We start from the raw sequence: 25,226 nt of genomic DNA on the forward strand, positions 1-25,226 counted from the left end.
TGAAGCCAGAGAAAGCCAATGGAACTCGCTGGATTGACCACAAACTGCGAGCAATTACCAAGCTAGTATATGATTACAGAATCATCATGATGCATATGGGGAACTATGCAGAGGACACAACCAACAAAACCGAGGATCGTGCGAAGGCAAAAGGGATTATCAGAAAGTTGAGTCGGTAAAAGCTGGTGTGGTACCTCCACTTCATGAAGGACCTCCTGAATGAAATCGCGAAAGTCAGCCTTCTCTTCCAAAGGGAAGACATCAATACTTCTAGTGCAGTTACCAAATTGCAGAGCGTAGCTATTACCCTTAACCACCTCAAGAGCCATCCAGGAATTAATCAGCAGGCATTTCTAGGTGTACTTGTCGAAGGTGATCAGTACAAGGGCCACGCTTTGCTGAATGTGATCGATGAAGCTGTTCTTCAACCTGAAAGGGAAAGAGTCGTCCAACACATCATTGACTGCCTGGATGCAAGGTTTGAAAACTTGCACAATGATCCATCCACTGTTTTTAGCTTTGCCATGTGTTTGATCACAAGAATTGGCCATCCAGTGATGATCAAGAAGCTCTTGTGTATGGTGTAGATGATGTCCAAAACATCATGACCCATTTCTCTGAAATTCTTCAGAATGCCAACTGCGATCCAGAGAAGGCACTTAGTCAATGGACATATCTTAAAATCCATGTGACACGCAATGCTGCAAAACTTTCAGGCAGTCCATCCCCTTGCAGTGTGGCAGAGAATAGACCAGGAAGATGCAAACAGTGGAGACTACAGGGATATTATCACTGTTATCCACCTTACCAGTGTTTCCTCTGTCTAATACTGCCTGTGAAAGGTCATTTTCGACAATGAAAAGGGTTAAAAGTGACTGGCGCTGTGGACTCAACACAGACACACTTGATCAGCTCATGAGGATAGCAATAACTGCTCCGAAATACCACATGAGAGCCAAACGTCCAACCATTGCTCCTTACGGTCCAAGGGCTGGCAATGACAATCTGTGAATATTTCAGAATTCTGATTCTATTAACAGTTCAAAGTTCACTTGAAGTTGTTTTGAGTTTTATCTGAGACTGTTTTACAATAGTTTTTTTTACCAAGTAATGCAAGCTGCTGTTAATAAATTGATTTCACACAAAAATATGACGTTAGATATTACTATAATGTTTATACAACAGCAACATGAACATCTATGTTGATATACATCCTTACATACAAACGAACGCTTGATAGCAAGTAAAAATTGTATTTTAGCAAGTAGAAATTTTGGGCATTTGTTATTTTTAGCAAGTGACAAAAAATGTTAAATTCGAGGCCTGTACTGTCAGATATCCTTCAAACTGAACAATCGGTTTAATTATTAAGAACTCATTCACATAATAAAATTGGATAAAATGTTTCTATCTTTCTTCACTAAATAAGTAGAAGGAAAATGCTAGGGGCTTCCAGACCGGCCAGCCTTGCTTTTAGATTGTGGTGGTCATACTCTTTGTCAAGGTTACAACTAGTGTCCACAGTTACTCGGCCATCTCCAATCTGGTTGGGGAGGGGGGACTTATATGGGAGTATATGTATTTATTTGTACCCTTCCTTATTTTGCTTTTGATGCTATTGAAGGTAAAATGTTTATTATTTTCACATCATTTAAATTGTATGAATCAAGGCCAAAGTTATCAATAAGTACTACTAGATCCTATAACTAACAGAAGTTTGGTCGGATGTATATTAAAAAACTTATAGAAGTATCAGTATCAAAGTTAAGAACTAAAAGAATCCTGAAGACTATATTTTGAAAATTAGATCTGTGGTAACATTTTTTCCTCAGCCTCTGCCTCTGGTCAAGGCCTAGATACATTGTAGGGTTCCTATGGATGTTCTACCTGGGGTTGCAAAGACAAAATGCAGTCTTTATGTAATAGGGTCATTTTTAGTGAAGTGTTTGATGTTCTGATTTAAGATAAATCCACATATATATAAATATTAAGTAAAGTGAAATTATACCATTTCGCTTGTATTAAATGCAATTTGTCTAGTGAGTGTGAGTTCCGTGTATGTGATGTGTGAGTAGAGATTATATATTTTGTATCTTTGTATGTTTCAGAATGATTTATGTATTTATTGAAATCGTCTTCAATAAATATGAGAATTCTACAATGAACCCTGCGGTGTTGTCTTTAATCTGACATTGACATCCACTACATTTAGAAGAAGAGAATAGAGCTTGTCTGGATCGCATTGCTAAATTGGAAGAGGAAAATCGCCAACTAAGACTTACATCAGGTATTACATTTAAATGAACAGAAAATAAACTTGTGAGAAATATGTGGGGTGCGAAAGTATGTCTTCCTAACAATTCATTATGAACAACACCATTTATATCAGGATTTTCATGGAAAAAATTAGGGATAGGTGATGATTTTCCAAATCACAATGGCCATTATCTTTGTGACTTTTGCCATTTTATATTATGTCTTATCCCTAATTCTGGAAAAAGAATAGTCCTGTCTGATAAGATTTCATAGTCACAACTAAACTAAATAAAGAATGGAGTGTAGTAAGGGACGATAACTCGTTATCGTTCCTTACGGAACGTAATTATAGTATGAGCTAATTCGCGATTTTTGCCGGCTATTGTAGCGATTTGGGGGTGGAAAAAATGACACATAAATTTTGATGGAGTTTTGAATCATTGTAAAACTCGGCTCGATCTAGGTCTGGATGTATCTGGTTTCCCTGTGGAAATTCGTATTGATGAGATATTTTGGGTCAAACATGCCAAAATCGTCATTTTGACCGGTAGCTTCTGTTTAACCGGTCCTTAAAAATCAGCGTTTCAATCCAAAAATCTGAAACTCTAAACATAAGAAGAGATAGTTCTGAAGAAAAACGTATATTTACTTTTTCTATATCTTTCATAGAACGGCCACAATAGGGTTTTGAAAAAGGGTCGTATTTTCCGAGAGAGTAACGGATGTTACGTCACAAGAATGTGTTGAATGTATTGTAGTGAGGGACGGTAATGTACATGCGGCTAATTCAGACTACTTGCCGGAGCTAACTGAAAAACGACGTTATAAAGGCTGACCACTACTTTAGGATGTTATATTTTGTACATAGTGTATATACATGTATTGGATTAATAAACACATATACAGAAGATGAAACAACTTATATTATACATGTTGGCCCTGACTGATCCCTAGGGGCTGACAGGTGGGGCCAAAAAGGGTCAATTAAATTAACTGAAATATTTCAAATCTCAGGTGACCGTTAAGGCCCATGGGCTTCTTGTTAAGTATTTTAGCTTCCTCAAAATCAAAGAAATTGATTTTTGACCTGAAGGCTGTTATTCTAAGATCGGAAAACAGGCAAACTGATGACTTGCAGGGCAGTTTATTTGGATCCCCAGCCACTACTGTGTCTAGTAGACCCGTTCTCATGAGTACTCCCATCACCGGTACCACAAGCACGCCCCCGACGCCCATGATTCAAATGATTCCAATGACTAGCCATATAACCAGTCCAGGAGACAGGAATAACAGCAGTGTATGACTGATTTGGCCATTGATGACTTCCTCCAACTGAGAGAAGGAAATGTATGTTCGACTGAGCTAGTCTCAAATCCGACCACAGAACTTTTATTCTACATGATCCAGTTCTAGACTCATACATGAAATTGTGGTAGCGACAATGAAAGAATTGTTGATAAAGGTGTTTACACCAAAATGGCACCTATGGCTTATGTATATTCCTCAGGAGTTCATGAGATTAAAAGACTCTCACCATAGAAAATAATTTGTTCACTGCTAATCAACTAATATGGATTGTGAATCACATCTATACTAATACTGTTATGATGCAGTGATAATGTACATTGTATAGACATCAAATAATTTAATAAATTGTTATTATATATTTTATTAACGTTTTTGATTAACAATGATGGTTTTCCTAACGGTTATTTTGAAATAATCGAATTGAATTAAAAATTATATTTCATACCACTTGTTGAAGGACATACACTTTTTGTCAATGCCTTCAAATTGCATATTATGCGGAGGAAAGCCAAAAATGCGGTCATTGCTGGACTATTATTTTGAAACTGAAGTTTTGCGAACACATTCAGCAACTGGAGAGAAGTCAAGCAATCCTCCATTGCCGCAAGCCATCATAGAACCCATTAAAGGTATTATTGACCATAAGAATAAGAAATATGTATTATTAATTTGATTCCAATTTGCCTATATGTATATCATAATATGGGACCAGTCTTTGTTACAGAGGAACCTTTTATAGTTTGTTTTAATTAGTTATCTTATTTGAGACAGATCTACAAATTTTTTATCCTGTATCAAAGGTAAACGTACGATGTACATGACATTATTTTGTGGAGTTATGGCCCCCCTTGATTTAACAGCAAAAAAAGAAGTTATCTGCTGTTTGCTTACAATATGTGGGGAATATAATTATAAATTTGCTTGTTGGTACTTTAAGAAGTTTAGACTATAACAACTATATGTGTATTCACTTGGACTAAGAGTATTAATTAAATTGTGTTAATCATCTCCTCAGCCGATTGCTATAATATTTTTGTAGGACTAAACCAAGTTTTTTTTAAATGTTTTTGCCCGTTTCAGAATATGTGATGATGAATTTTAAAGTCGATCCAACCCAGATCAACAGAAAGTGCCTGGATGCTAAGAGAAAGACAAAACACTAGACTAATTCTACTTTGTTTGGTGTTTTAATGGACAGTTTTAAAACCTACTTCTACTAGTGTTGTGCGTGACATTCTACCACAAGCCCTCCACCTCTGGCCCGTGGTGGCAGAGTGGTTAAGATATAAGTTTGGATGGACACAGTTTGGATATCCAAAAGTGTTTTCCCTTCCTACAACACAATTGTGGACCAAATAAAGAACCCATATATTGTTAGATTTCTTGCATCTGTATTTTTTCCATGCATGTCTTCTCACGTGAGCTGATTTTGCTCATGTTAATGGTTTACATGGTTCACGTGAGCTCGTGTTAGCAATGTTTTGCTCATATGAGCATTTAACCTCATTTGAATGTTAAAATGCTCGCGAGATCATATGTGAGCAAACTATGTTAGTTTCTCACGTGAGCTACTTACGAGCAAATTGTTAGCAGATTTTTGTAAGGGAAGCTATACCACAGGAAGGCCATCTCATCCTCGATGTGGACTCCAGTATGATATATATTGGTGTTTCCCCGAAACAGCGAAAATCCAGCAAAAGGAAGAGGCTAAAATCTTTAAAAACAATGAGGAAAATGAAGGAATAGACCTTTTGTTGGAGACAAATCCAGGTTTGCATTATTTGTTTATAAGTTTTGGTTCTAACTAAAATGTGTCATATTTGTCCCTATAGAACATGTTACATTACATTTAGGATAGCCAAAATTTACAAACCGGGTATAAGAGATAATGAAATAACGATTACCAAAATAAGTATCGCTGACTTCAAACTTTACAAATGAGGACATATCCCTCATGCATTCTTCCTTTAATTATGTCATATATCAAAATGAGTTATGCAAAAAAACTACAAATATTTTCCATTGAATGAAACCCTCAGAAACTGCTCCAGAGAAGAAATCTGAAGAGCTTCTCGAAAAGATTTAAGGTACTTTTTATTCTGAATACTCGGTTAATTGTAAATTTGCTTCAAACATGTCTTCTCTTGTACAATATACTACTGTTGCAATAGTAATGTGTGAACACCAAATTGCCATTAATTATAATTAGCTTGCTGAAAAGTAAAATTGAAATCTGTGTATACTTTTTATATATAGAAAAGGTCCCACCACCAGAAGAAGCGATGAACAAGAAGGAACCATCATGGAAGGAGGTCCAAGAAGTGGTGAGGAAATCTAGAGCGTCATCTGCCCCAGGACCAAATGGAATACCATACAAGGTATATAAGAAGTGCCCAAAGCTTCTGAGGCGCCTATGGCTGCTGTTGAAGATCATTTGGAGGAAAGGAGTTATACCTGAGTGCTGGAAAAAGGCAGAAGGATGTTTTGTACCAAAAGAGTAAAACTCTAAGGAGATCGGACAGTTCAGGACAATCTCTTTGCTGAACATGGAAGGGAAGATCTATTTTTCAGTGCTGGCGAGGCGTTTAAAATACATGACGTCCAACCAGTACGTAGACACATCGGTACAGAAAGGAGGTATTCCGAGGTTTTCAGGATGCATTGAACACACCAGCATCATCAGTCAACTCATTGGGGAAGCAAGGGTGAATAGAGGAGACTTGACTGTCGTTTGGCTGGATCTAGCTAATGCGTATGGAACAGTCCCCCACAAACTGATTGAGGCGTTGGAGCACTACCATATTCCAGACCACATACAGAGAATGATCAGAAGCTATTTCAGCGGCATTCAACTTAGATTCTCTGTAGGTGACTTTACGACTTCGTGGCAGAGGCTAGAGAAGGGAATAGTGACTGGCTGCACTATATCAGTAATCCTTTTCGTGATGGGGATGAACATGCTGATAAAGGCCGGGGAAAGAGAAACTAGGGGCCCAAAGACTGACACTAACATCAGACAACCACCAAGCAGAGGGTTTATGGATGACTTAACCATCATGACAGGAACCCATGTTCAAGCGCGGTGGGTACTGACTGCATTAGAGGAAACAGCGTCATGGGCGAGGATGCGCTTCAAACAACAGAAGTCGAGGTGCCTCATCATCAAGAAGGGGACAATTACACAGCAGTTCCAGCTGAAAGTCCAAGGAGAGACGATTCCATCAATAGTCGGCAACCCAATTAAATGCCTGGGGAAATGGTACGATGAAAGCCTTCGCGACACTAGCAGTATTAAGCGGATAGAGCAGCAAACATCAGAGGGGATGAGGAATATCGATAAGACGGGACTACCTGGCAAGTACAAGGCCTGGATATTCCAGCATGGCCTGCTTCCCCGGCTGACCTGGCCACTGATGTTGTATGAGATAGGGGTAACAACAGTAGAAGGCTTGGAGAGAACCATTAACAGGCATTTACGGCGTTAGCTTGGAGTACCACCATCTTTCTCTAGCATGGGATTGTATAGCAGAACGTCCAAGCTACAATTACCATTCACCTCGTTAGTAGAGGAGTACAAGGTAGGAAAGGCCAGACTCATCATGACACTGAAGACTTCAAAGGATGAGAAAGTCAGGCAGGCCGGCGTTCATGTGAGAACAGGGAGGAAGTGGTTGGCAAGCAGAGCTGTTGAGGACGCAGAAAGCAGGCTGAGACACAAAGATATAGTTGGGACAGTATGTCAGGGCAGACAGGGTCTAGGAACAACACACAGACAGTCGTGGAGAACGGCAGACACAAGAGATAGAAGGGGGATGGTACAGAGTGAGATTAGAGCTCAGGAGGAGGAGGGAAGAAAGAAAAAAGCTGTTGAGATGGGCTGTCGGGGCGCATGGACAAGATAGGAGACTGAGGAACGGCATTTGACCTGGAAGGATACCTGGCGATATCAACCAGCACAATTGAAATTCCTGCTGCGGTCAGTCTATGACGTCTTGCCATCACCAGTCAATCTCCATAGATAGGGTTTGGTACCTGACCCAGACTGTGTACTGTGCGGCAAGAGAGGGACCTTGGACCATGTATTAACAAGCTGCCAGACGGCACTGACACAGGGCCGGTACACATGGCGACATAATGAGGTACTCCGGGAGCTTGCAGACATCCTAGAAAGGGAGAGGAAAACACAGAGGAAAGTAAAGAAGAAGATGGTTACCATCATATCTGTTAAGGAAGGGCAGAGTGTGCTAGTGCAAGGAACCAACAAGAAGAGTGGCCTGCTAGAGATGGCAGACGACTGGACCATGGAAGTGGATCTACATGGAAGATCATCTTTTCCGAACATAGTCCAGACGTCCCTTCGGCCAGACATTGTGCTGTGGTCTAGGGGATAGAAGAAGCTACTACTAGTAGAGCTGACCGTGCCATGGGAAGAGAGATGTGTACAAGCAAACGAGAGGAAGCGTGCAAAGTATGAGGACTTGTTGGCCGAGTGCCGGGAGCAGGGATGGCAGACATGGAACTTCCCTGTGGAGGTTGGGTGCAGGGGTTTCCCTGCACAGCCAGTGTGTAGGACGCTCAGCGCGCTGGGACTGACAGGCCTGGAAAGGAGGAGAGCAGTACAGAGGCTCGCCCAAGCAGCTCAACATGCCTCCAGTTGGGTTTGGAGGATTTGGTTTGGTTTATTTCGTTTAACGTCCTATTAACAGCTAAGGTCATTTAAGGACGGCCTCCCGTGCGTGCGACATACATGCGTGTGGTGAGTGCGTATGTGTGTTTTGGGAGGCTGCCGTATGTTCGTGTTAAGTCTCCTTGTGATAGGTTTGGAGGAAGAGAGAGGAAAGTACCTGGAAGCCAACCGTTGGAGCACAGTGACTGATCACCACTGTAGACCCCCATCCTGAGAGTGTTCCGAGCTAGGGGTTGAAACATTCAACGAAGGATGGACTCGGCTGATGACTCCAACGGAGCGGCAGTGCCACACACCATCAATGGCATCTGTATTATGTAAGTTTCCAATGAAACAAATTCATTCATATGAAAATATCAAACCAATTTAAAAAAAAATAGTTCTTTAAACATTTTGTTTTACAGATTTCTTGAATTCTTTGCCTGAAGAGCGGTACAAACTCTTTCGCACCAGAGCTGGCTCATCTCATAAAGAAACCATGGATTTGACTAGGAGTATTGGGTGACCCAGGCTAAGATAGTGTGGACCTTGCATTGGCACTCCGATCTAATCTACCCTCTTTAAATCTGTTTGATAAGGACAAATATCGGCTCATTTGTCTGTTTTTAGAAAAAATGGGTATGTTTGTTTATAAAGTAATGCTAATGTTAATGCTATATTCATATTTGCTATAGATTAATGATGCACTAATACTTCTATGATTCACTGGCAAATTATAGGTGTGGGATAGTACGCGTAAAATATTCATTGCCTTTGAGCACTTATCCTTTAGGTGTTTAATATGTGGAACAAAGGAGAGTTTTGAATCGAAAATTAGTCCGAGGAATTTGGTTTGCTCTACAACTGGAATTTTGCTTCCATTTAATGTTAGATCGGGATCATTATGTGGCTTTCGTTTTTGGCAGAAGTGCATGCAGACAGTTTTTGATCTGGAAAATTTGAAACCGTTTTCATCTTCCCATGTTTGTAGTTTGCCCAAACATTGTTGAAGTTGTCGTTCTATCGTGTGCATGTTCTTCGACCTATAGCAGATCAAGAAGTCATCAACAAATAGAGACCCTTCAGTTGACTTACCGAGACATTTAGTTATACTGTTGATTTTCAGACCGAAAAGAGTTACGGAAAGGATCCCACCCTGAGGGACTCTCATTTCCTGTTTAACTGTTTCAGAATACGTTGAGCCAACGCGAACCTTAAAATGTCTGTCAGATATGTAGTTTGAAATGAATTTTGTGAGATTCCCACGTACACCAATTTCATGCAGGTCTTTCATAATACCATATTGCCATGTAGTATCGTATGCTTTCTCCAGATCAAAGAACACAGCAACAAGATGATCCTTCTTTGCGAAAGCTTCTCGAATAAAGGTTTCTAATCTGACCAGGTGGTCTATATTGCCATGTAGTATCGTATGCTTTCTCCAGATCAAAGAACACAGCAACAAGATGATCCTTCTTTGCGAAAGCTTCTCGGTTCGTAAATATTACAACCGGAAGTGTCGTGACGTAGTATGAGCAACACAATTCAAGATTTCAATATGGAGAACCATGACAGCGACAGTGATGCTTTGGGGAGTTTTTCCGATGATTCCGGCGATATCGAGCTTACAGACGAGGAATCTACTGGTCCCACAGATACGAGAGATGACCAGCTATACCAGTTGGAACCGCAAAGAAATGTCTCTAAAGCAGATCAGCAGGACGACGAACCCATGCCAGATGTGGAAGCTGCGCATGCTGATCAAGACCGACTGATAAACACGGACTGGTAAGCAGCAGGCTAATGTTTGTTTCGCTTTCATAGCGTCTTTCGACTAGAATATTTGAACTTTTAGCAATTTATTTCATCTGCACAGACATATATAATACCGATCATGGTTTTCATAATGTGAATACCATATCTATGTACGTAGTCCAAGTCTAAATGATGACTGTCGACCATGTCTATTATCGTGGTGTTATATTGTATACTTAAATATCAAGGCTTATAAAGAAATATCATTGTATGTCTTATTACTTCGAATTCTGTTGGTGAACATCGATTAATCTGTTAATCTAGTTATTTTAATTCCTATAATATATCAGTAAATCAGTCAAAAATGGCGATGACCATATGTATTGTATCTGTAGTATATCATTAGAACCCTATACCCCTTCGTATTAGCTATACATGTGCTGTAAGTTCTATTGATTATGTGCATAACCATTGCTGTATTGGATAAAAAAAACGTTTTTATTGTATATGGTAGAACTACCAAACATCTTCCAGTTGTCTATTTCCTTATATTGAGTTTTTTTCTGTAAAGCTAATATAACTCCATTGTGATATTTATTTCTAGGTGCCAATGCAAAAATTGTGTTTTGATGCCAACTGTAACGGAAAGTATCTGCTGTAAGGAAATTACAAAAGTGTCCCAGAAGATGGAGGATACAGAGGAAGGTTTGCCATGTATCTTGGAACGTCCAGGCTTCGACCCCGTTTGTCTAAATCCTTACGTGTTGGAAACAGCCTAGGAAGACATAAAACAAATGAATAGTAAGTAATGTTTCTTTCAGTTAACTCTCTGTTCAGCATAGTGCCCTGCAGTTAGGGCGTAAAAATTGTACCTGCTTCCCCAATTGCATGATCGTAAGAGGCGACTAAATTTGAGATCTTATCTTTTCTCTTCTTTTTTCTTCTTCTTCCTGATGTCTCCATTATTGACAATGCCTCACTTTTGGCCTTTAGTCGAGCGTTCGCCGCTGTGAGGAAGGCTTTGGGTTCTGTCCCCTGGCCGCGACATACCAGAGTCTTAAAAAATGGTAGTTTCCACTCCTGCTTAGCGCTCAGAACATTAGGAGTGGGACGACTGGTTCGCCCGTTCTCAGAATAATGTGACCGGATGGGATGTGCTGCTGGGTGTCTTCGGCAGTATGCTTCAGTGAGGTAGCACTATAAATCAGCAAAAGTTCCGCCCTATCACAAGGAGACATAACACGAACATACCGCAGCCTCCCAAAACACACATACACACTCAGCACACACATGCATGTCGCACTCACGGGAGGCCGTCCTTAAATGACCTTAGCTGTTAATAGGACGTTAAACAAAATAAACCAAACCAAACCAAACGCTCAGCATATTAGGAGTGGGACTAGTTCGCCCGTTGTCAGTATAATGTGACCGGGTTGGGTGTGCTGCTTGGTGTCTTCGGCAGTATGCTTCAGTGAGGTAGCACTATAAATCGGCAAAAGTTCCGCCCTATCACAAGGAGACTTAACACGAACATACCGCAGCCTCCCAAAACACACATACACACTCATCACACACATGCATGTCGCACTCACGGGAGGCCGTCCTTGAATGACCTTAGCTGTTAATAGGATGTTAAACAAAATAAACCAAACCAAGCCAAACGCTCAGCATATTAGGAGTGGGACGACTAGTTCGCCCGTTGTCAGTATAATGTGACCGGTAGGGGTGTGCTGCTTGATGTCTTCGGCACTATGCTTCAGTGAGGTAGCACTATAAATCGGCAAAAGTTCCGGCCTATCACAAGGACACTTAAAACGAACATACCGCAGCCTCCCAAAAAACAGATATGCACTCACCACACGCATGCATGTCGCACGCACGGGAGGCCGTCCTTAAATGACCTTAGCCGTTAATAGGACGTTAAACAAAAAACAAACCAAACCAAACCAATCCCTCCTTTTCCATGTTGTTGCTGGTCTTTACTTCATTACTCTGAAATATATAATAACAGAATAAATAACATATCTAGACAATATATAACCCAATGTTCAACAAATCTAAATAATCATAGTTCATGTATTACAAACCCATCTACTTTCTTAAAGGGACGAGTGTATATCAAAACTGTTCTCATAGTAACTATCAAACAAGAGGCCCATGGGGCCTGTATCGCTTACTTGGTTGGATTTGACCAAATGTCAAAATAATGTTCATGTTCAATTCGTTAAGACGTAGCTTTATTTGTCAATCTCGAACAATGCGATATATGGTTATAGTGTGGGGATCCCAACTGCTTTAAAGTAATAACGAAGTCAAGACTCTCTAAGGGTGTGAAACGACCTCAGGGATTGTTTTTACAACATGATTGTGCTTAAAGAAACTAAGTCCCTTAGGATGGGGAAAAACCCTTGGGCCTATTTTTTCCATCAGAATTGTGTTTATCCCTTAATGTCCAGCGATGCTATACATGGTTATGCGACGGAGGCCACAGCAACCATTTATGCAAAATCTGATCCCCTTCCGCCAAGGATGTTGCTGACCAAATTTAGTCAAAATCCAATAAGAACTTTTTGACTAGTAACGATTTGAAGCAAATTTTGACGGACGGACGACGAACGCCGCGCCGGTCCAGGTGAGCTAAACACGAATGAATATACTTACTAAATATATATAGCCATTCGTAAGTGATAAAACTTTCATACCATAAGTATTCATCCACTAATCTTAATTATAATTAATTGCAACATGTAAATTCAGAATAAAATATAATAACCATAATAATCAGTATACCTGTTATTTAAAACATTTTCTATTATTTTGAAAGAATAAAATGTACATTATCCATAACAAGTCATCATAATCCGCTATAGTCTGTTAACACTTGACTTCTTTTTTACACAATGTGAAATCAATGGAAATTTAACTCTCCATCAGATGATGAGCTGGTATCACTAGGGGTGATATCCATATCTGATGGAGGAATCGTCTGAGAGGTATGGGTGTCTCATCGATTGGTATATAGGGAACAACCAACACTCAAAAGTAAGCACTACACCAGTACATCATACATATATATGAAAGTGGATGCATTTTAAGTGTTCGAAACGTCTTTTCTACCTTATAGATTAGCTGGAATGACTTCAGGCTTTCAGTGTTTTGGAGAGATGAAGGCATCCAGAAACTTTTAAGGAGTCGTTTCTTCATTCAGAATGCACATTTACAACAGCCATGGTAGATTTGGTTTGGTTTGGTTTATTTTGTTTCACGTCCTCTTAACAGCTAAGGTAATTTAAGGACGGCCTCCCGTGCGTGCGATCCAATGTCCGTTTTGCTTTATGGAGCACAGATAGATTTTCTTCATATGTTTCACATGTGATGAAACTGTCACCTGAAGTCCTCGGCAGAGATTTTGGTGTCATTCTTGTAGACCTTCTTAATTGTGGGGTTGACCTTGTAGATTCTGGCGATCTTAATGTTTGTCTTTTTGGAGTACCAGTAGTAGTGTGCTTCTCGGCTTTTCAGATATGATGAAAAAAACTATTTTCAGTTCTGTTTCATCTTTCATATTACAAAATTATCTATTTTTTTTTTATTTCTCCAGGGTTTATAGTAAAACTAAAAGTTCAAAAACCTAATTTTAACCAATATTTAACATCAATTTGGCTGGAAACATTTGGTTTGCTTTACGCGACACCTATCTACAAATATTTCAACGAAGCAGAGAAGGGTTCCCTTTTCCAAATGGCGTAGCGAATGAGTAGCGAAGACTTACCTGTCATTAATGAAGGTCTGCAATCAGGTGAACAATCTTGCTCTCTCTCTGTAGTGTTCACGATAGCATATCAGAGGCTGGCATGCTTATAACTGGGCTAGAAGAACTCTTCGAGAGAGTAAAATATGATAATCCTGAAAACATCTTTTTTTTTTTTAAATATATATATAATAATTATGATACACAGAGCGTTTCTTTTGTTTGTATCATTGAACTTCAATATAGCGTATTATCATAAATCTTGTACACAGGATTCCAATAGCCATATTGCTCAACTGTTTTAATTAGCCTATGGTAATTATAATTGTACAGTTAAATAAGTGAATTTATCAGGGGCCCAGCTTTTTCAGTTTGATCAGATTTTAAAGTAATCTCACTTAAATAGAAATGTTGTTTGGGGGCCAACTCGATCATATATCCAATGCCTCCCTCTTTGATAAGGGCCATTACTCCATAAAGATTTCATCAATATATTTGGTTTTCAGAATTATCTGAGCTCTCATGGCAGTCAAACTGAAGTTTTCAATTAATTTGTTACAAACAAGTTTCAGAAATAAATTGCTTCAGTACTCAATTAAGATGTACTTGACACAATATTCCAGACAGACGGACAGTTGGATTCAAAATGCAAGTTGATTAATAAGTCGATATGATGTGCAGATTGTAAGGAACAAATCAACTTAATCCAATTGATCTTTTCTTTTTGAAGTAATCAGCTGTCTGCATTTTTTGTTTCTATGGACTTCTGCTTTCTGTTGGTGGCTTGACTGGCTTCTGTTTTTCTGTTGGCTCTTCGGTGCTCGTCTTCTGTTAGTAAAAAAACAATAATATATATATACAAGAGGCCCAATGCGCCTGTATCGCTCACCTGGCTCTACAGCAACTTTGAAGTTGAATAAGGTCATTTCTGCAGATACTATGCTGATTACCTCTTTATTCAAATATCATAGTAAGATCAGAACTCGACTATGGGTCCATCGTTTATGGATCGGCACGGAATTCTTACCTGCAAATGTTGGATCCTATCGATAATCAAGGATTACGTCTAGTACTCGGTGCTTTCCGAACAACCCCAGTTCAGAGCCTTTATGTAGAGGCAAATGAACCATCTTTAAATTACCGAAGGAAAAAAGTTGCTCTTCAATATTTCGCCCAATTGAAATCCAACCCGAAAAACCCAGCTATAGGGCTGGAAAGGTCACGTAGGTCAATCGCGAGATTATCCGAGATTCAACGTGACTTCATTTTTTGGATATAAACAAACCCGTCGAGGAGGCTCCGTCAAGGCCGTCAGTGCAAACGACAAGTGCTTCGATTCTTGATTCTCTACAACCAGTACTAGTATGGCTTTTTCCATTTTATATTGGACAAATTTTGTATCTGGAACTAGGAAACTAAGCCTGAGGTCAGAGTTAGCTGTTAAATCGGACCATATACTGAAATTTATCTATGACCCGGAGATGCGACATGTACAGGGCCGAGTTCAAGCCAGCATGAGAGACAGAAGCTATCATGTTAACGTGAGTAGATCTGGAGGGAGGGTCGAACATACACGACTTAATGTATATAGTTTGATTAAATTAAGTGTCATCTTTCTCGCATTTAGTATTCTACCATGTAGGACTATGTACTGTACGAGCGAGTTAGGCCTACTGTAGTACAAGTGGATTTGACAGTTATAGTCACCACGCCCACCTACATTTTGTAGGACATGGGACGGTTAAACGATGCCATTCTAGTTTTAAAACGTTTGTATCAAAGCAAGGCATTCATGTCATCACAACAGCACAACAGTCACAGTACAATATCGTTTATTGCATATTTCAGATCACACTTGGTGACAACTATACAACAGCTTATAGCATGTGTGATTGTGTAAATGGCAAAGACAAGTGCCATCACAAAGCTTCACTCCTGTTATATGGGTACAGTATTTTTTCATCAACAGAATTAATATTAATTAATAAATCATTAGTACATGTACATGACATCCATACATGAATTTATAAGACAACCAAAATAATTTTCATACTTGAATATGCAATCTGAATGTCCAGTTTCTGTCAAATTAAACTGAAGGATTTCATCCAATATTCAAAGGATACAAATCATGACAATCTCAAGATTATGTTGTATTGTCTAGTTGTATACAATTAATTAACTAATGGATTTACATTAATTAGTGTTATTTCAGTTTCCTTTTTTATTTAATACATGCCTACTCACTAGCTACTGTACTATTTGTAGGTACAAAAATGTAAGCAAAACCGACATACGGGCAACGTGGATACAGCATTTGAAAAGTCTTCCACCCAAGCAAAGACAGACTATGGAAGAATTATTTCCAGCTCCGCCCAAACTAGCTAATTACAGGTAAACATTTGTGTTGGAACTAAACCAGATGATGAATAAGCTCTGATATACATACACGTACAGTATTTCTAAATTAATAACATTATACACTTTCACATTGTAAATGACATGTCTTCTGTTAGGGCTATATCAAGACCTGTGGAGGAGGAGGATATAACATTCCTGTCCAGAAAGTTGGGAGAACTTGGTCAATTTTCAGGTTAATGACAGTGGTTGAATTGTTGAGTTGTTCATTCATTTACTGTTAAGTTTGTTGTTTGAAGTGTTTTATTATTAAAGACATTGTATTTATTAATATTAATGTATTTTTATATTATATTTGGTAATGTACTGTATTCCAGGACATTCATCAAAATCTAATACTGTCAGTTTTCATTAAATTTGTTTTCCTAATGTGCAGTATTTTGAGAAAAAAAGTTGATAAATTCATAGAATAAAGTGCCATTTTTTGGCACTGCTTGTCTCTATTTTTTATTATTATTGTTGGACATAAAACATGTTTTACATCTTTCAGTATATCATTGATGTTGTTAAAATAATTATTGATCCAGATTACTCATGTAGTTTATGTGGTGTATTGGTTTGTTAAAGTGTAAGATATAAAATACCAAAGTTTTATTTAAATTCAAGGGCACACAAGTGGTATGGGCAAACACAAAACATATACATGTATATTCCAACAAATACATCTAAGTTATGTATATAGTTATAATAGTCAAGGTATTTGTACTCTGCACAGCATGTATCCACAGTAAATTATTCATTGCAAATTTTCTTTTATAACTCATTCATTACTGCTTAATTGGTGACTCCTCAAAATACAAACTCTTTTATCTTGAAACTTGACAATACAACATGTAAATCCTTTACATGTGAAATTAACTCATAACTAATATTTCAATTTTAGCAATGCATTGGATTGTCTCCAAAGAGCCAGATGCCCCAAGACTGGATGTTCCATGTATAGAGGATTTGCTACTGACACCCGAGTATATGAGTGCAGTAGATAAAGCTGCATGGTTGAAATCAAAGCTTGCTGTTTCCCAGGAACAGATAGAGCAGGTTGGTCAATCTCAAACATAATTGAACCTTGAAAAGCTTTCCTAACAAACAGAAATATTTGCTGGGAAAATGTCAAGTAATGGGTGCATGGTTGTGTTTTTATAGAATATTTGTTCAACCAATCTTTACACTATACACACATACCAGGTATCAATATAAATTATTTTGGACACTGTCTTAATATTGTATTAAATTTCTATTTACTGTTCATTTTAAATTAAATATAGCCCTTGCTTGGTTGACATATGGGAAAAATGAATATTATTACGTGAAAATCATAAATTGTAGTTGAGTTAGCTTACTGTAGATTATTAATTCTTAATCTGTATTAGAAAAATGATCTCTGTATACTTCACAGGTTGCAAAAGTAACGGTTGGACAAAGTAATAACCATCTTTGGTCATTGGTGAGGAAAAACCGTCTGACAGCATCAAAATTTGGGCTTGTGCTTGCTGCAATAAGAAGAAACAGGTTTGTACAAACCTATGATCAATACTTTGCAATTGCCCTACTTGGGTTTCCTGGAACTCACACCCCAATATAGTGGAAGGCTATAATGGCATCAGACATGATGCATCAGCCTTGATCATTTGGTCACCACTGCTCATACAAGTTTATGTACTTAAGTATTAGCATAAGATGTTCTAATGAAAAAAATATACTGATAATACTCTATTTCAATTTTCCAGGTTTCCGCCATCTTTGTATAAAACGGTGTTTTCATCGTACAATATGACAGCAAAAGATGCCATACTTTGGGGGACCACAAATGAGTCCGATGCCAAGGAGAAATATTGTTCATATGGCGATGCAGTTGTGGAAGAAACTGGTAAATAGCAAACCATATTTTCACATAACTATAGCTTATTAAAACAAAACAAAGCATCTTTTTGAACACTGCAGGACGTTGGTTCTTGAAGAATTTCTCCATAGGGAGAATTTTCTCTTCTGATAATTCATTGTATCTGTAGTAAAAACTCAAATCAACAATATACACTTTGGCATTTCATAGCTGTTTCTGCAGAGTTCAGTATAAGATTTATAAATAATGATTGCATTAAAAATGTAAATCTATCAAAGATAAAACAATCTTGATGTAATAAACATAAAAAAACAACATTATTTGATTTAGATATTCTTAAATTTTAGGAGTGTGGCTTCATGAAAGTGGTGTGTTGGGTGCAAGTCCCGACGGCATCATACGCCGTGCTGCTTCACACAACTACAACCATCAGGTGGCAGAGTTGTCAGATGTTTTGGAAGGCCTACAAATAAAGCCGGACCTTCTGGAAGTAAAGTGTCCCTTTTCTGCCAGACATATGACAATTCCAGAAGCTATTGGATCCATCAAGGATTTCTGTTTAGGTAAGGCATAATTATTTTTTTCTATTGATAGTTTGGGGTTATATTTGGAGCTGAATATGGCTCAGGACTTCCCCTACAGATTTTGTTTTTGCTTTTCTTCAGTTATGCATTACTTGAAAATATCCGTAGTAACTGCCTCTCATTATGTTTTCAGATGTGGCCAATGTTATGTTTCCTTTTGTTTGAGAAGCTTAATTAACACAAAGATAATGTTCTAATTATAACTTTGAGGAAAGAACTACTTTCCAAAATGCCCAAGAAAATGTTTAATTTTCTATTCGAAAAATGTAAAAAATACAGTCATGTCACAATAAAAAGGGGAAGAAACCACTGTTCACACCACTATTTACTCGTAATGTTTTTTCTTACAGAGTATCAAACATATGAAGGTAAGAGCCTGTACAGGTTGAAGGAAAACCACATTTACTACCATCAAGTACAAGGACAGCTTCACATCAGCAAAAAGTCAGCATGTGATTTTGTTGTATGGACAACCACAGATATTGCAATAGTAAGAGTGCTCCAAGACAGTGATTGGACTTCCAACTGAGACAAACTCATTGACTTCTACTTTAACAAAGTAGTTCCATTTATCCAGCAGTAATTATATATAAATAACAAGTCAATTTGAAGTATCTCATAGTACATACATATTTTATGATTTCAATATTTTAGAGACAATTTTATGACTCTTTTAATACATAATTATTGTGATCTTAATACTAACGTACAATTTATGTACTTACATACATTTATTCAGTAATGAACAGAACATCAGAGTCAGTGTGTAGTCATGGTATGGAAATTGAGTACTGCTTTTTTATGATACACATTATAATTACATAGAGTATGCAAATTGATCAGACCTCAGTTGTCTTTACTTATAATTATATCAAATATTACCAACACCCCTGAAATTGTCTCAAATCAATGGCAATATATTGTGACATGGCTATCAATATTACAATGTACAAAAAATAGTTCATATAAGTATCATATGGCAGCCCTTGAATATCAATTGTTTATGAATAGCATGTTTTTTTGTGTTATATCAGATTGATTAGGTCACCAGTTATAAGTAAACATTAACCTTGGATTTAATGTTTTACTGGTTGGGCAAGAAATTTTCTGCAATTTCAGCAATCATAGGTTCCTAGAAGTTAACTAACATTGAATACACCTGGAAAATCTTTGTACTTATGTGTCTATACTGCTGCGGAATGTGTGACAATATTTCAAAGTTTTTAATTCTTTCATTTACCCTTTCCACATGAATTCTAGACCTTGCAATTTTTCGACACACTTGTACTTCAGCTGGGGTATACTGCCCTTTATCCTTTAAAAATGGTGGGATATTTAAGTGGACACCTGGGGGGAGTAAAGGATGAATGGTGAACCCTTTATCAGCTAAAATCAGGTCTCCTGGTGACAACTGAGCAAGCATGTTACTATGCTCTACAATAGCAACATCTGATGTACTACCAGGATACAATTTACTCACGTAAACAACTGCTCCATTTGGGGCAACACCTGTAACTTTACAGTGTGGCGGTTCTTATAAGAGCTGTAAGTCTGGGATTGGGCCTTCATGTCCTGTCCAGGAACATCTTGGGTCACTTCAGTGGCATCAATAGCTAGCCTACAGCAACTGAAATCTCCAAAACTGACAGGCATGGAAGACTTACACTTAAGAAGGGATGGGATATTATTTTCTATCATTCCCTGAAAGAAAACTTCATGGAGAGCAAAAATAAAGTGATAAAGAATGGTGGCTTTGCTGGTACAAAACCGCTCTGCAAGGTCAAGGAGAGGGCTATTTAACTTGAGCTTCATAAGGCACATAAGAAGCTGATCTGATTTTGATATGATACCCGGTGTCCAACCATCTACATAGTTTAGGGGAAATCTCTGGAGTGTGGCGTCGATGATGATGAATTTCTCAGCCTTCAATGATGTGTACATCAGCATCTATAAATAATAATACATTGTACATGTATATAAACCACTAAGAAATCAAATGTATTTATCAGGGGTGTAACAATACAATTGTGCATTGCATTGTGACATTGCTGTGTTTGTTTAAATTAGAAATTTATTATGATACTGTGAGTTATCGCCCTTCAGTTCTAAAAAAAACGAGTTATTAGATATGGGAGTTATATTCCGAGTCATGAAGTGATGAAGTTTTATTAATAGTTTAGTTATCAGTTTATCAGTATATTGTATTGCTTTATATTTACTGTTAATGTAAAATGTTGCCATCTTGCGTTGTACTTGGCACAGCACAATCCTACTGTAAATTGAAACTTACCTTTTGTTCACAGTCAATTATTTGAGCAAGTGTGAATGGGTGTTTCTTTGCCTTCAGTTCAGTCTCTGTCTGTAAATCTTCAATTTCCACTTTAAGGTCCTGAAATATCATCAAATTTGATTTTTTTTTCTAAGGCAAGAAGTTCTAAACTATACTGCGGTTTTTGTAATCTTAAATCATACATATTTTCTTGCAAAATTATTTTTTTGTTACTATTAATAATGAGGAAATTACTAAACTATCAAATTTCAAACTTGAATGTCCTGGATGATTGTATGAAAACTTGTGTAATTTAAACTTGTACACCATTATCTGTATTTTATCAATATTATTTTATCTTGGTCAAAAACTTAAATATGTATGAGGCTGATAAACATGTTTAAAATCAAAACAGGTTCCTGATTGCCACCTTTATATCTTGTACAAGAGAAGAGTAGGAATGCATGTATCCGTGGTCATTACAAGGTGCACCACTGCTACTTGTCCTGTTCAAGCCTGGCCCTTCTTCCTCTTCTGTCTGATTCACACCTGACCCACCTTCCTCGTTTTCCCCATTTACCTCTGACACTACTTCCGCCTCAAACAGTTTTGCTTCATTCGCTTTTCTCGATTTCCTGTGATAAGCATGTATTTCATGTCATATTTCAATTCCACTTTTATCATACGATGATTTCATTTCATAACTTGTATAGGGTTACTCCATATTTATACAACATACATGTACATGTATACACGTAGCTGTTACTGGCATTAAATTTTGAATCAAATTAGTCTTTATAATTATTCTATAACTATGTTAAACTGTTTTAATGAATATCTGATGATGTAAAGTAATTATAGCATGTAATCAAAAGGAATACTTAATTCTTTCAAGTTAATATAGCAATCCATTAGTTATGTAACTACATGTAGGCACCTTGAAATTGCATTGGGATCTTGGAAGTCAAAGACATTCCCTTGGTTCCAAGGAAACAAAGTTGGGCCATTTTCCTTTTTTCCATCTTTAAAATGACAACTACAGATTCTATCTCCATCAGAAACCTCCTGAAATGGATGTATAGTAACCTCATGATTATTCACTTTTCATATGCAATATGAGTTGTGGTTTTACATTTTGACAATTATAAAATATTTTTTCAGCATAACTTTTGATAATTTCATAATGTGTATTTTTTGTTTATTTTTTTTTAAAATATTTTATTTGTTTTCAACATTAGTGTTACAAGATTAATTTGTGCATATTAATAAATCTATTTGTAGTTACATTTTGTGGATGGCAATTTTTATTTCTTTATTACATGTAATTTGTTTGTTACAACTATATGTAGTATCAGTTTAGTTTAACCATTAAAAGACAATCATTTTTATAGAAAATTTTGAAGAATATTGGGTATACCTGTTTTAAGATAATAAAGAAATTAATTTTGTATTTAAATTATTAGGAAATGCTTTGAAGCATATAAAATTTTAATAGGAATTTGACCCCTGCTTCATATATATATATATATATATAATCAATTAATTAATTAATATACCAGTACTAGTTCCATACACAAAATTAAGTAATATTTGAAATTAAAAATATTTTTAAAAATTTGGTTAAGAACTCTGGAATAATGCACTGATAATAATTTTATCATACACATTCTATGTATGGTTTTATAAAATCGCGTGTATTGTAATTAAAGCTTCAACAATCATTTCGAATAAAGTTTGAATATTCTTATTTCTGGGTGTAAAAAGATGTAGAATATATCCTACATTGTTTTGTATAAACACTATTCTTTAGATAAATATTTGTGTATAAATTGATGAATTACAATTTATTTTTTTAAATTGAAAAATGTTTCAAACAACAAGTTTTGAATAAATAGTTGTACCGGTGACAGCGAGCGCCAATGACCACTCCCCTTCATTATGCATGTTTGTTACCTTGTTGCTATATCACATGTATGAGTGTAACATTATGTACTAAATTAAAGGAGCTTGTATGCATTATGCACCATTAAACTAGTTTCGTGTCTTCTATATATAATTACATCTGTCAACAAAGGTATTTACAACGGTACCGGTACTGTACGTCTGTAGCCTATGCATGTACAGTCAGTGTGTATCAGATCAGTCGCAAACAATATTTCACTTTAACATTGCTTAATGTCAACCAACCTGCAGTTTCTCCCACTGCCTCAAAAATCGTTTCAGGAATGGAAAAAAACTACACGTCTACCGCAAACTATGGTGATTACACCCGAACACGAAGCACAACATATCGCCGGTGTACACACGTGTGGTTTGTTTATATCCAGCGCGTGGACCGGAAGTGACTCCATGACGAGACTTTCCAGCCCTATTGATCTTGTCAATCGGCAATACCGAAACATATTCACTCAAAACCATAAACTCTTACCACTTGGTTTGGTTCATTTTGTTTAACGTCCTATTAACAGCTAAGGTCATTTAAGGACGGCCTCTCGTGCGTGCAACATGTATACGTGTGGTGAGTGCGTGTGTGTGTGTTGGGAGACTGCGGTATGTTCGAGCTACGTCTCCTTGTGATAGGCCGGAACTTTTGCCGATTTATAGTGCTATCTCACTGAAGCATACTGCCGAAGACACCCAGCAGCACACCCCACCCGGTCACATTATACTGACAACGGACGAACCAGTCGTCCCACTTTAAATATGCTGAGCGCTAAGCAGGAGTAGCAAATACCATTTTTAAAGACTCGGGTATGTCTCGGCTAGGGGACAGAAAAAAAATTTGGCATTAGAATATCGAATTTACTTCATGAACTTAACATAAGCTTAGACAACATAGGCGAACACACCATATCGGATGTACCGCCATGGCTTGTCGAAACACCGGATATTAACCTTACCCTACACGAGAGGGCAAAATCGAGTGCATTGGCCGAAGAACACAAATCCTCCTTTCGGGAATGCATTAAAGATTTTCCTGATCACGTTCAGATCTACACTGATGGCTCAAAAGATGCAGAAAAGATCTCCGCAGCATGCTACACTGATCACCATTGCTCTTCGATCCGCTTAGCAGATGGTGCCTCTATTTTCTCTGCGGAAGCATGTGCCATCGATTTAGCCCTCGACCATATCGATGAACGCATTAGAAAGGCAATCATTTGTTCCGACTCTCTATCTGTCCTTCAGAATTTACAATTACGAGATCCAAAGAATATACTCATACAAAACCTTGTTTCACGAATATCTCGTATCTTAAAAAATGCAAAATCAAATTACTTTGGATTCCGAGCCATGTCGGAATTAAAGGCAAAGAACTTGTTGACAGCCAAGCAAAACATGCTCTAAATCTGCAACAAACAAATATCAAAATACCATACACTGATTTCAAACCTGTAATTAGTTCTGCCATTCAGTTTGGTTTGTTTTTTGTTTTGTTTAACGTCCTATTAACAGCTAAGGTCATTTAAGGACGGCCTCCCGTGCGTGCGACATGCATGCGTGTTGTGTTTTGGGAGGCTGCCGTATGTTCGTGTTAAGTCTCCTTGTGATAGGCCGGACCTTTTGCCGATTTATAGTGCTACCTCCCTGAAGCATACTGCCGAAGACACCCAGCAGGTCGTCCCACCCGGTCACATTATACTGACAACGGGCGAACCAGTCGTCCCACTCCCAAAATGTTGAGCGCTAAGCAGGAGTAGCAACAACCATTTTTAAAGACTGGTATGTTTCGGCCAAGGGACAGAACCCAAAGCCTTCCCCACAGGGGCGAACGCTCAACAAAAGGCCAAAAGTGAGGCATTGTCAAGGGAGATATTAGGAAGAAGAAAGTTGTTAAGAAAGAAGAGAAAAGATAGGATCCCAAATTTAGTCGCCTTTTACGATCATGCAATGGGGGCAGCAGGTACAATTCTTACGCCCTACCTGCAGGGCAGACCTATTTTGGTCCCATCCTTCAGTCCCCAGGAGGTTAACCCCAACATTCGTAAAATTTTGAATACCCACCCCATAACCATGCTACCATACAAATGTAGGTTTTATACCAAATTTATGCGTATAATAACAGGTCTCAGAAGAGGTACTTCTCACCATATCTTATATAATGAAACTCAACTAGATCCTTTAAGTAAAAGAAGACAGAATCATAAACTTGTATTAATGTTCAAAATTATTAATAACTATACTCCATTGTATCTCTCTAATATTATACAACCATATTTAAATGTAAACAATATATACACCTTTAGAAATAACAGAGTATTTAATATACCACAGTCACGAACTAATAGCTACATGAAAAGTTTTTTTCCTTCAACTATGACTATGTGGAATTCACTTGATATTTCCATTAGAGACTCTATTACAATTTCTTCTTTTAA

At 37.6% G+C, this 25,226-nt stretch overlaps 1 protein-coding gene and 1 pseudogene across 1 annotated transcript; both read left to right on the forward strand.

Annotated features, from left to right (window-relative positions):
- Nucleotides 1-9,788: 9,788 nt before the first annotated feature.
- Nucleotides 9,789-10,764, forward strand: LOC117315204. Its single transcript, XM_033869348.1, has 2 exons — nt 9,789-10,018; nt 10,590-10,764. Exons 1-2 carry the CDS (start codon nt 9,789-9,791, stop codon nt 10,762-10,764), a joined length of 405 nt encoding a protein of 134 aa, XP_033725239.1.
- Nucleotides 10,765-16,018: 5,254 nt separating this feature from the next.
- LOC117315205 lies at nt 16,019-19,161 on the forward strand (annotated as a pseudogene).
- The last annotated feature ends 6,065 nt before the right edge of the window (nt 19,162-25,226 follow it).

The sequence above is a fragment of the Pecten maximus genome, chromosome 17 (genome assembly GCF_902652985.1).
Source record: "Pecten maximus chromosome 17, xPecMax1.1, whole genome shotgun sequence".
In the NCBI taxonomy this organism is placed as follows: Eukaryota; Metazoa; Mollusca; class Bivalvia; order Pectinida; family Pectinidae; genus Pecten; species Pecten maximus.

Bases quoted from the DNA above. Each gene is read 5' to 3' on its own strand.
- LOC117315204 (XM_033869348.1), top strand. From the start codon at position 9,789: ATGGAGAACCATGACAGCGACAGTGATGCTTTGGGGAGTTTTTCCGAT. The intron at 10,019-10,589 runs GTAAGCAGCAGG...ATTTATTTCTAG, and splicing joins CGACTGATAAACACGGACTG to GTGCCAATGCAAAAATTGTG.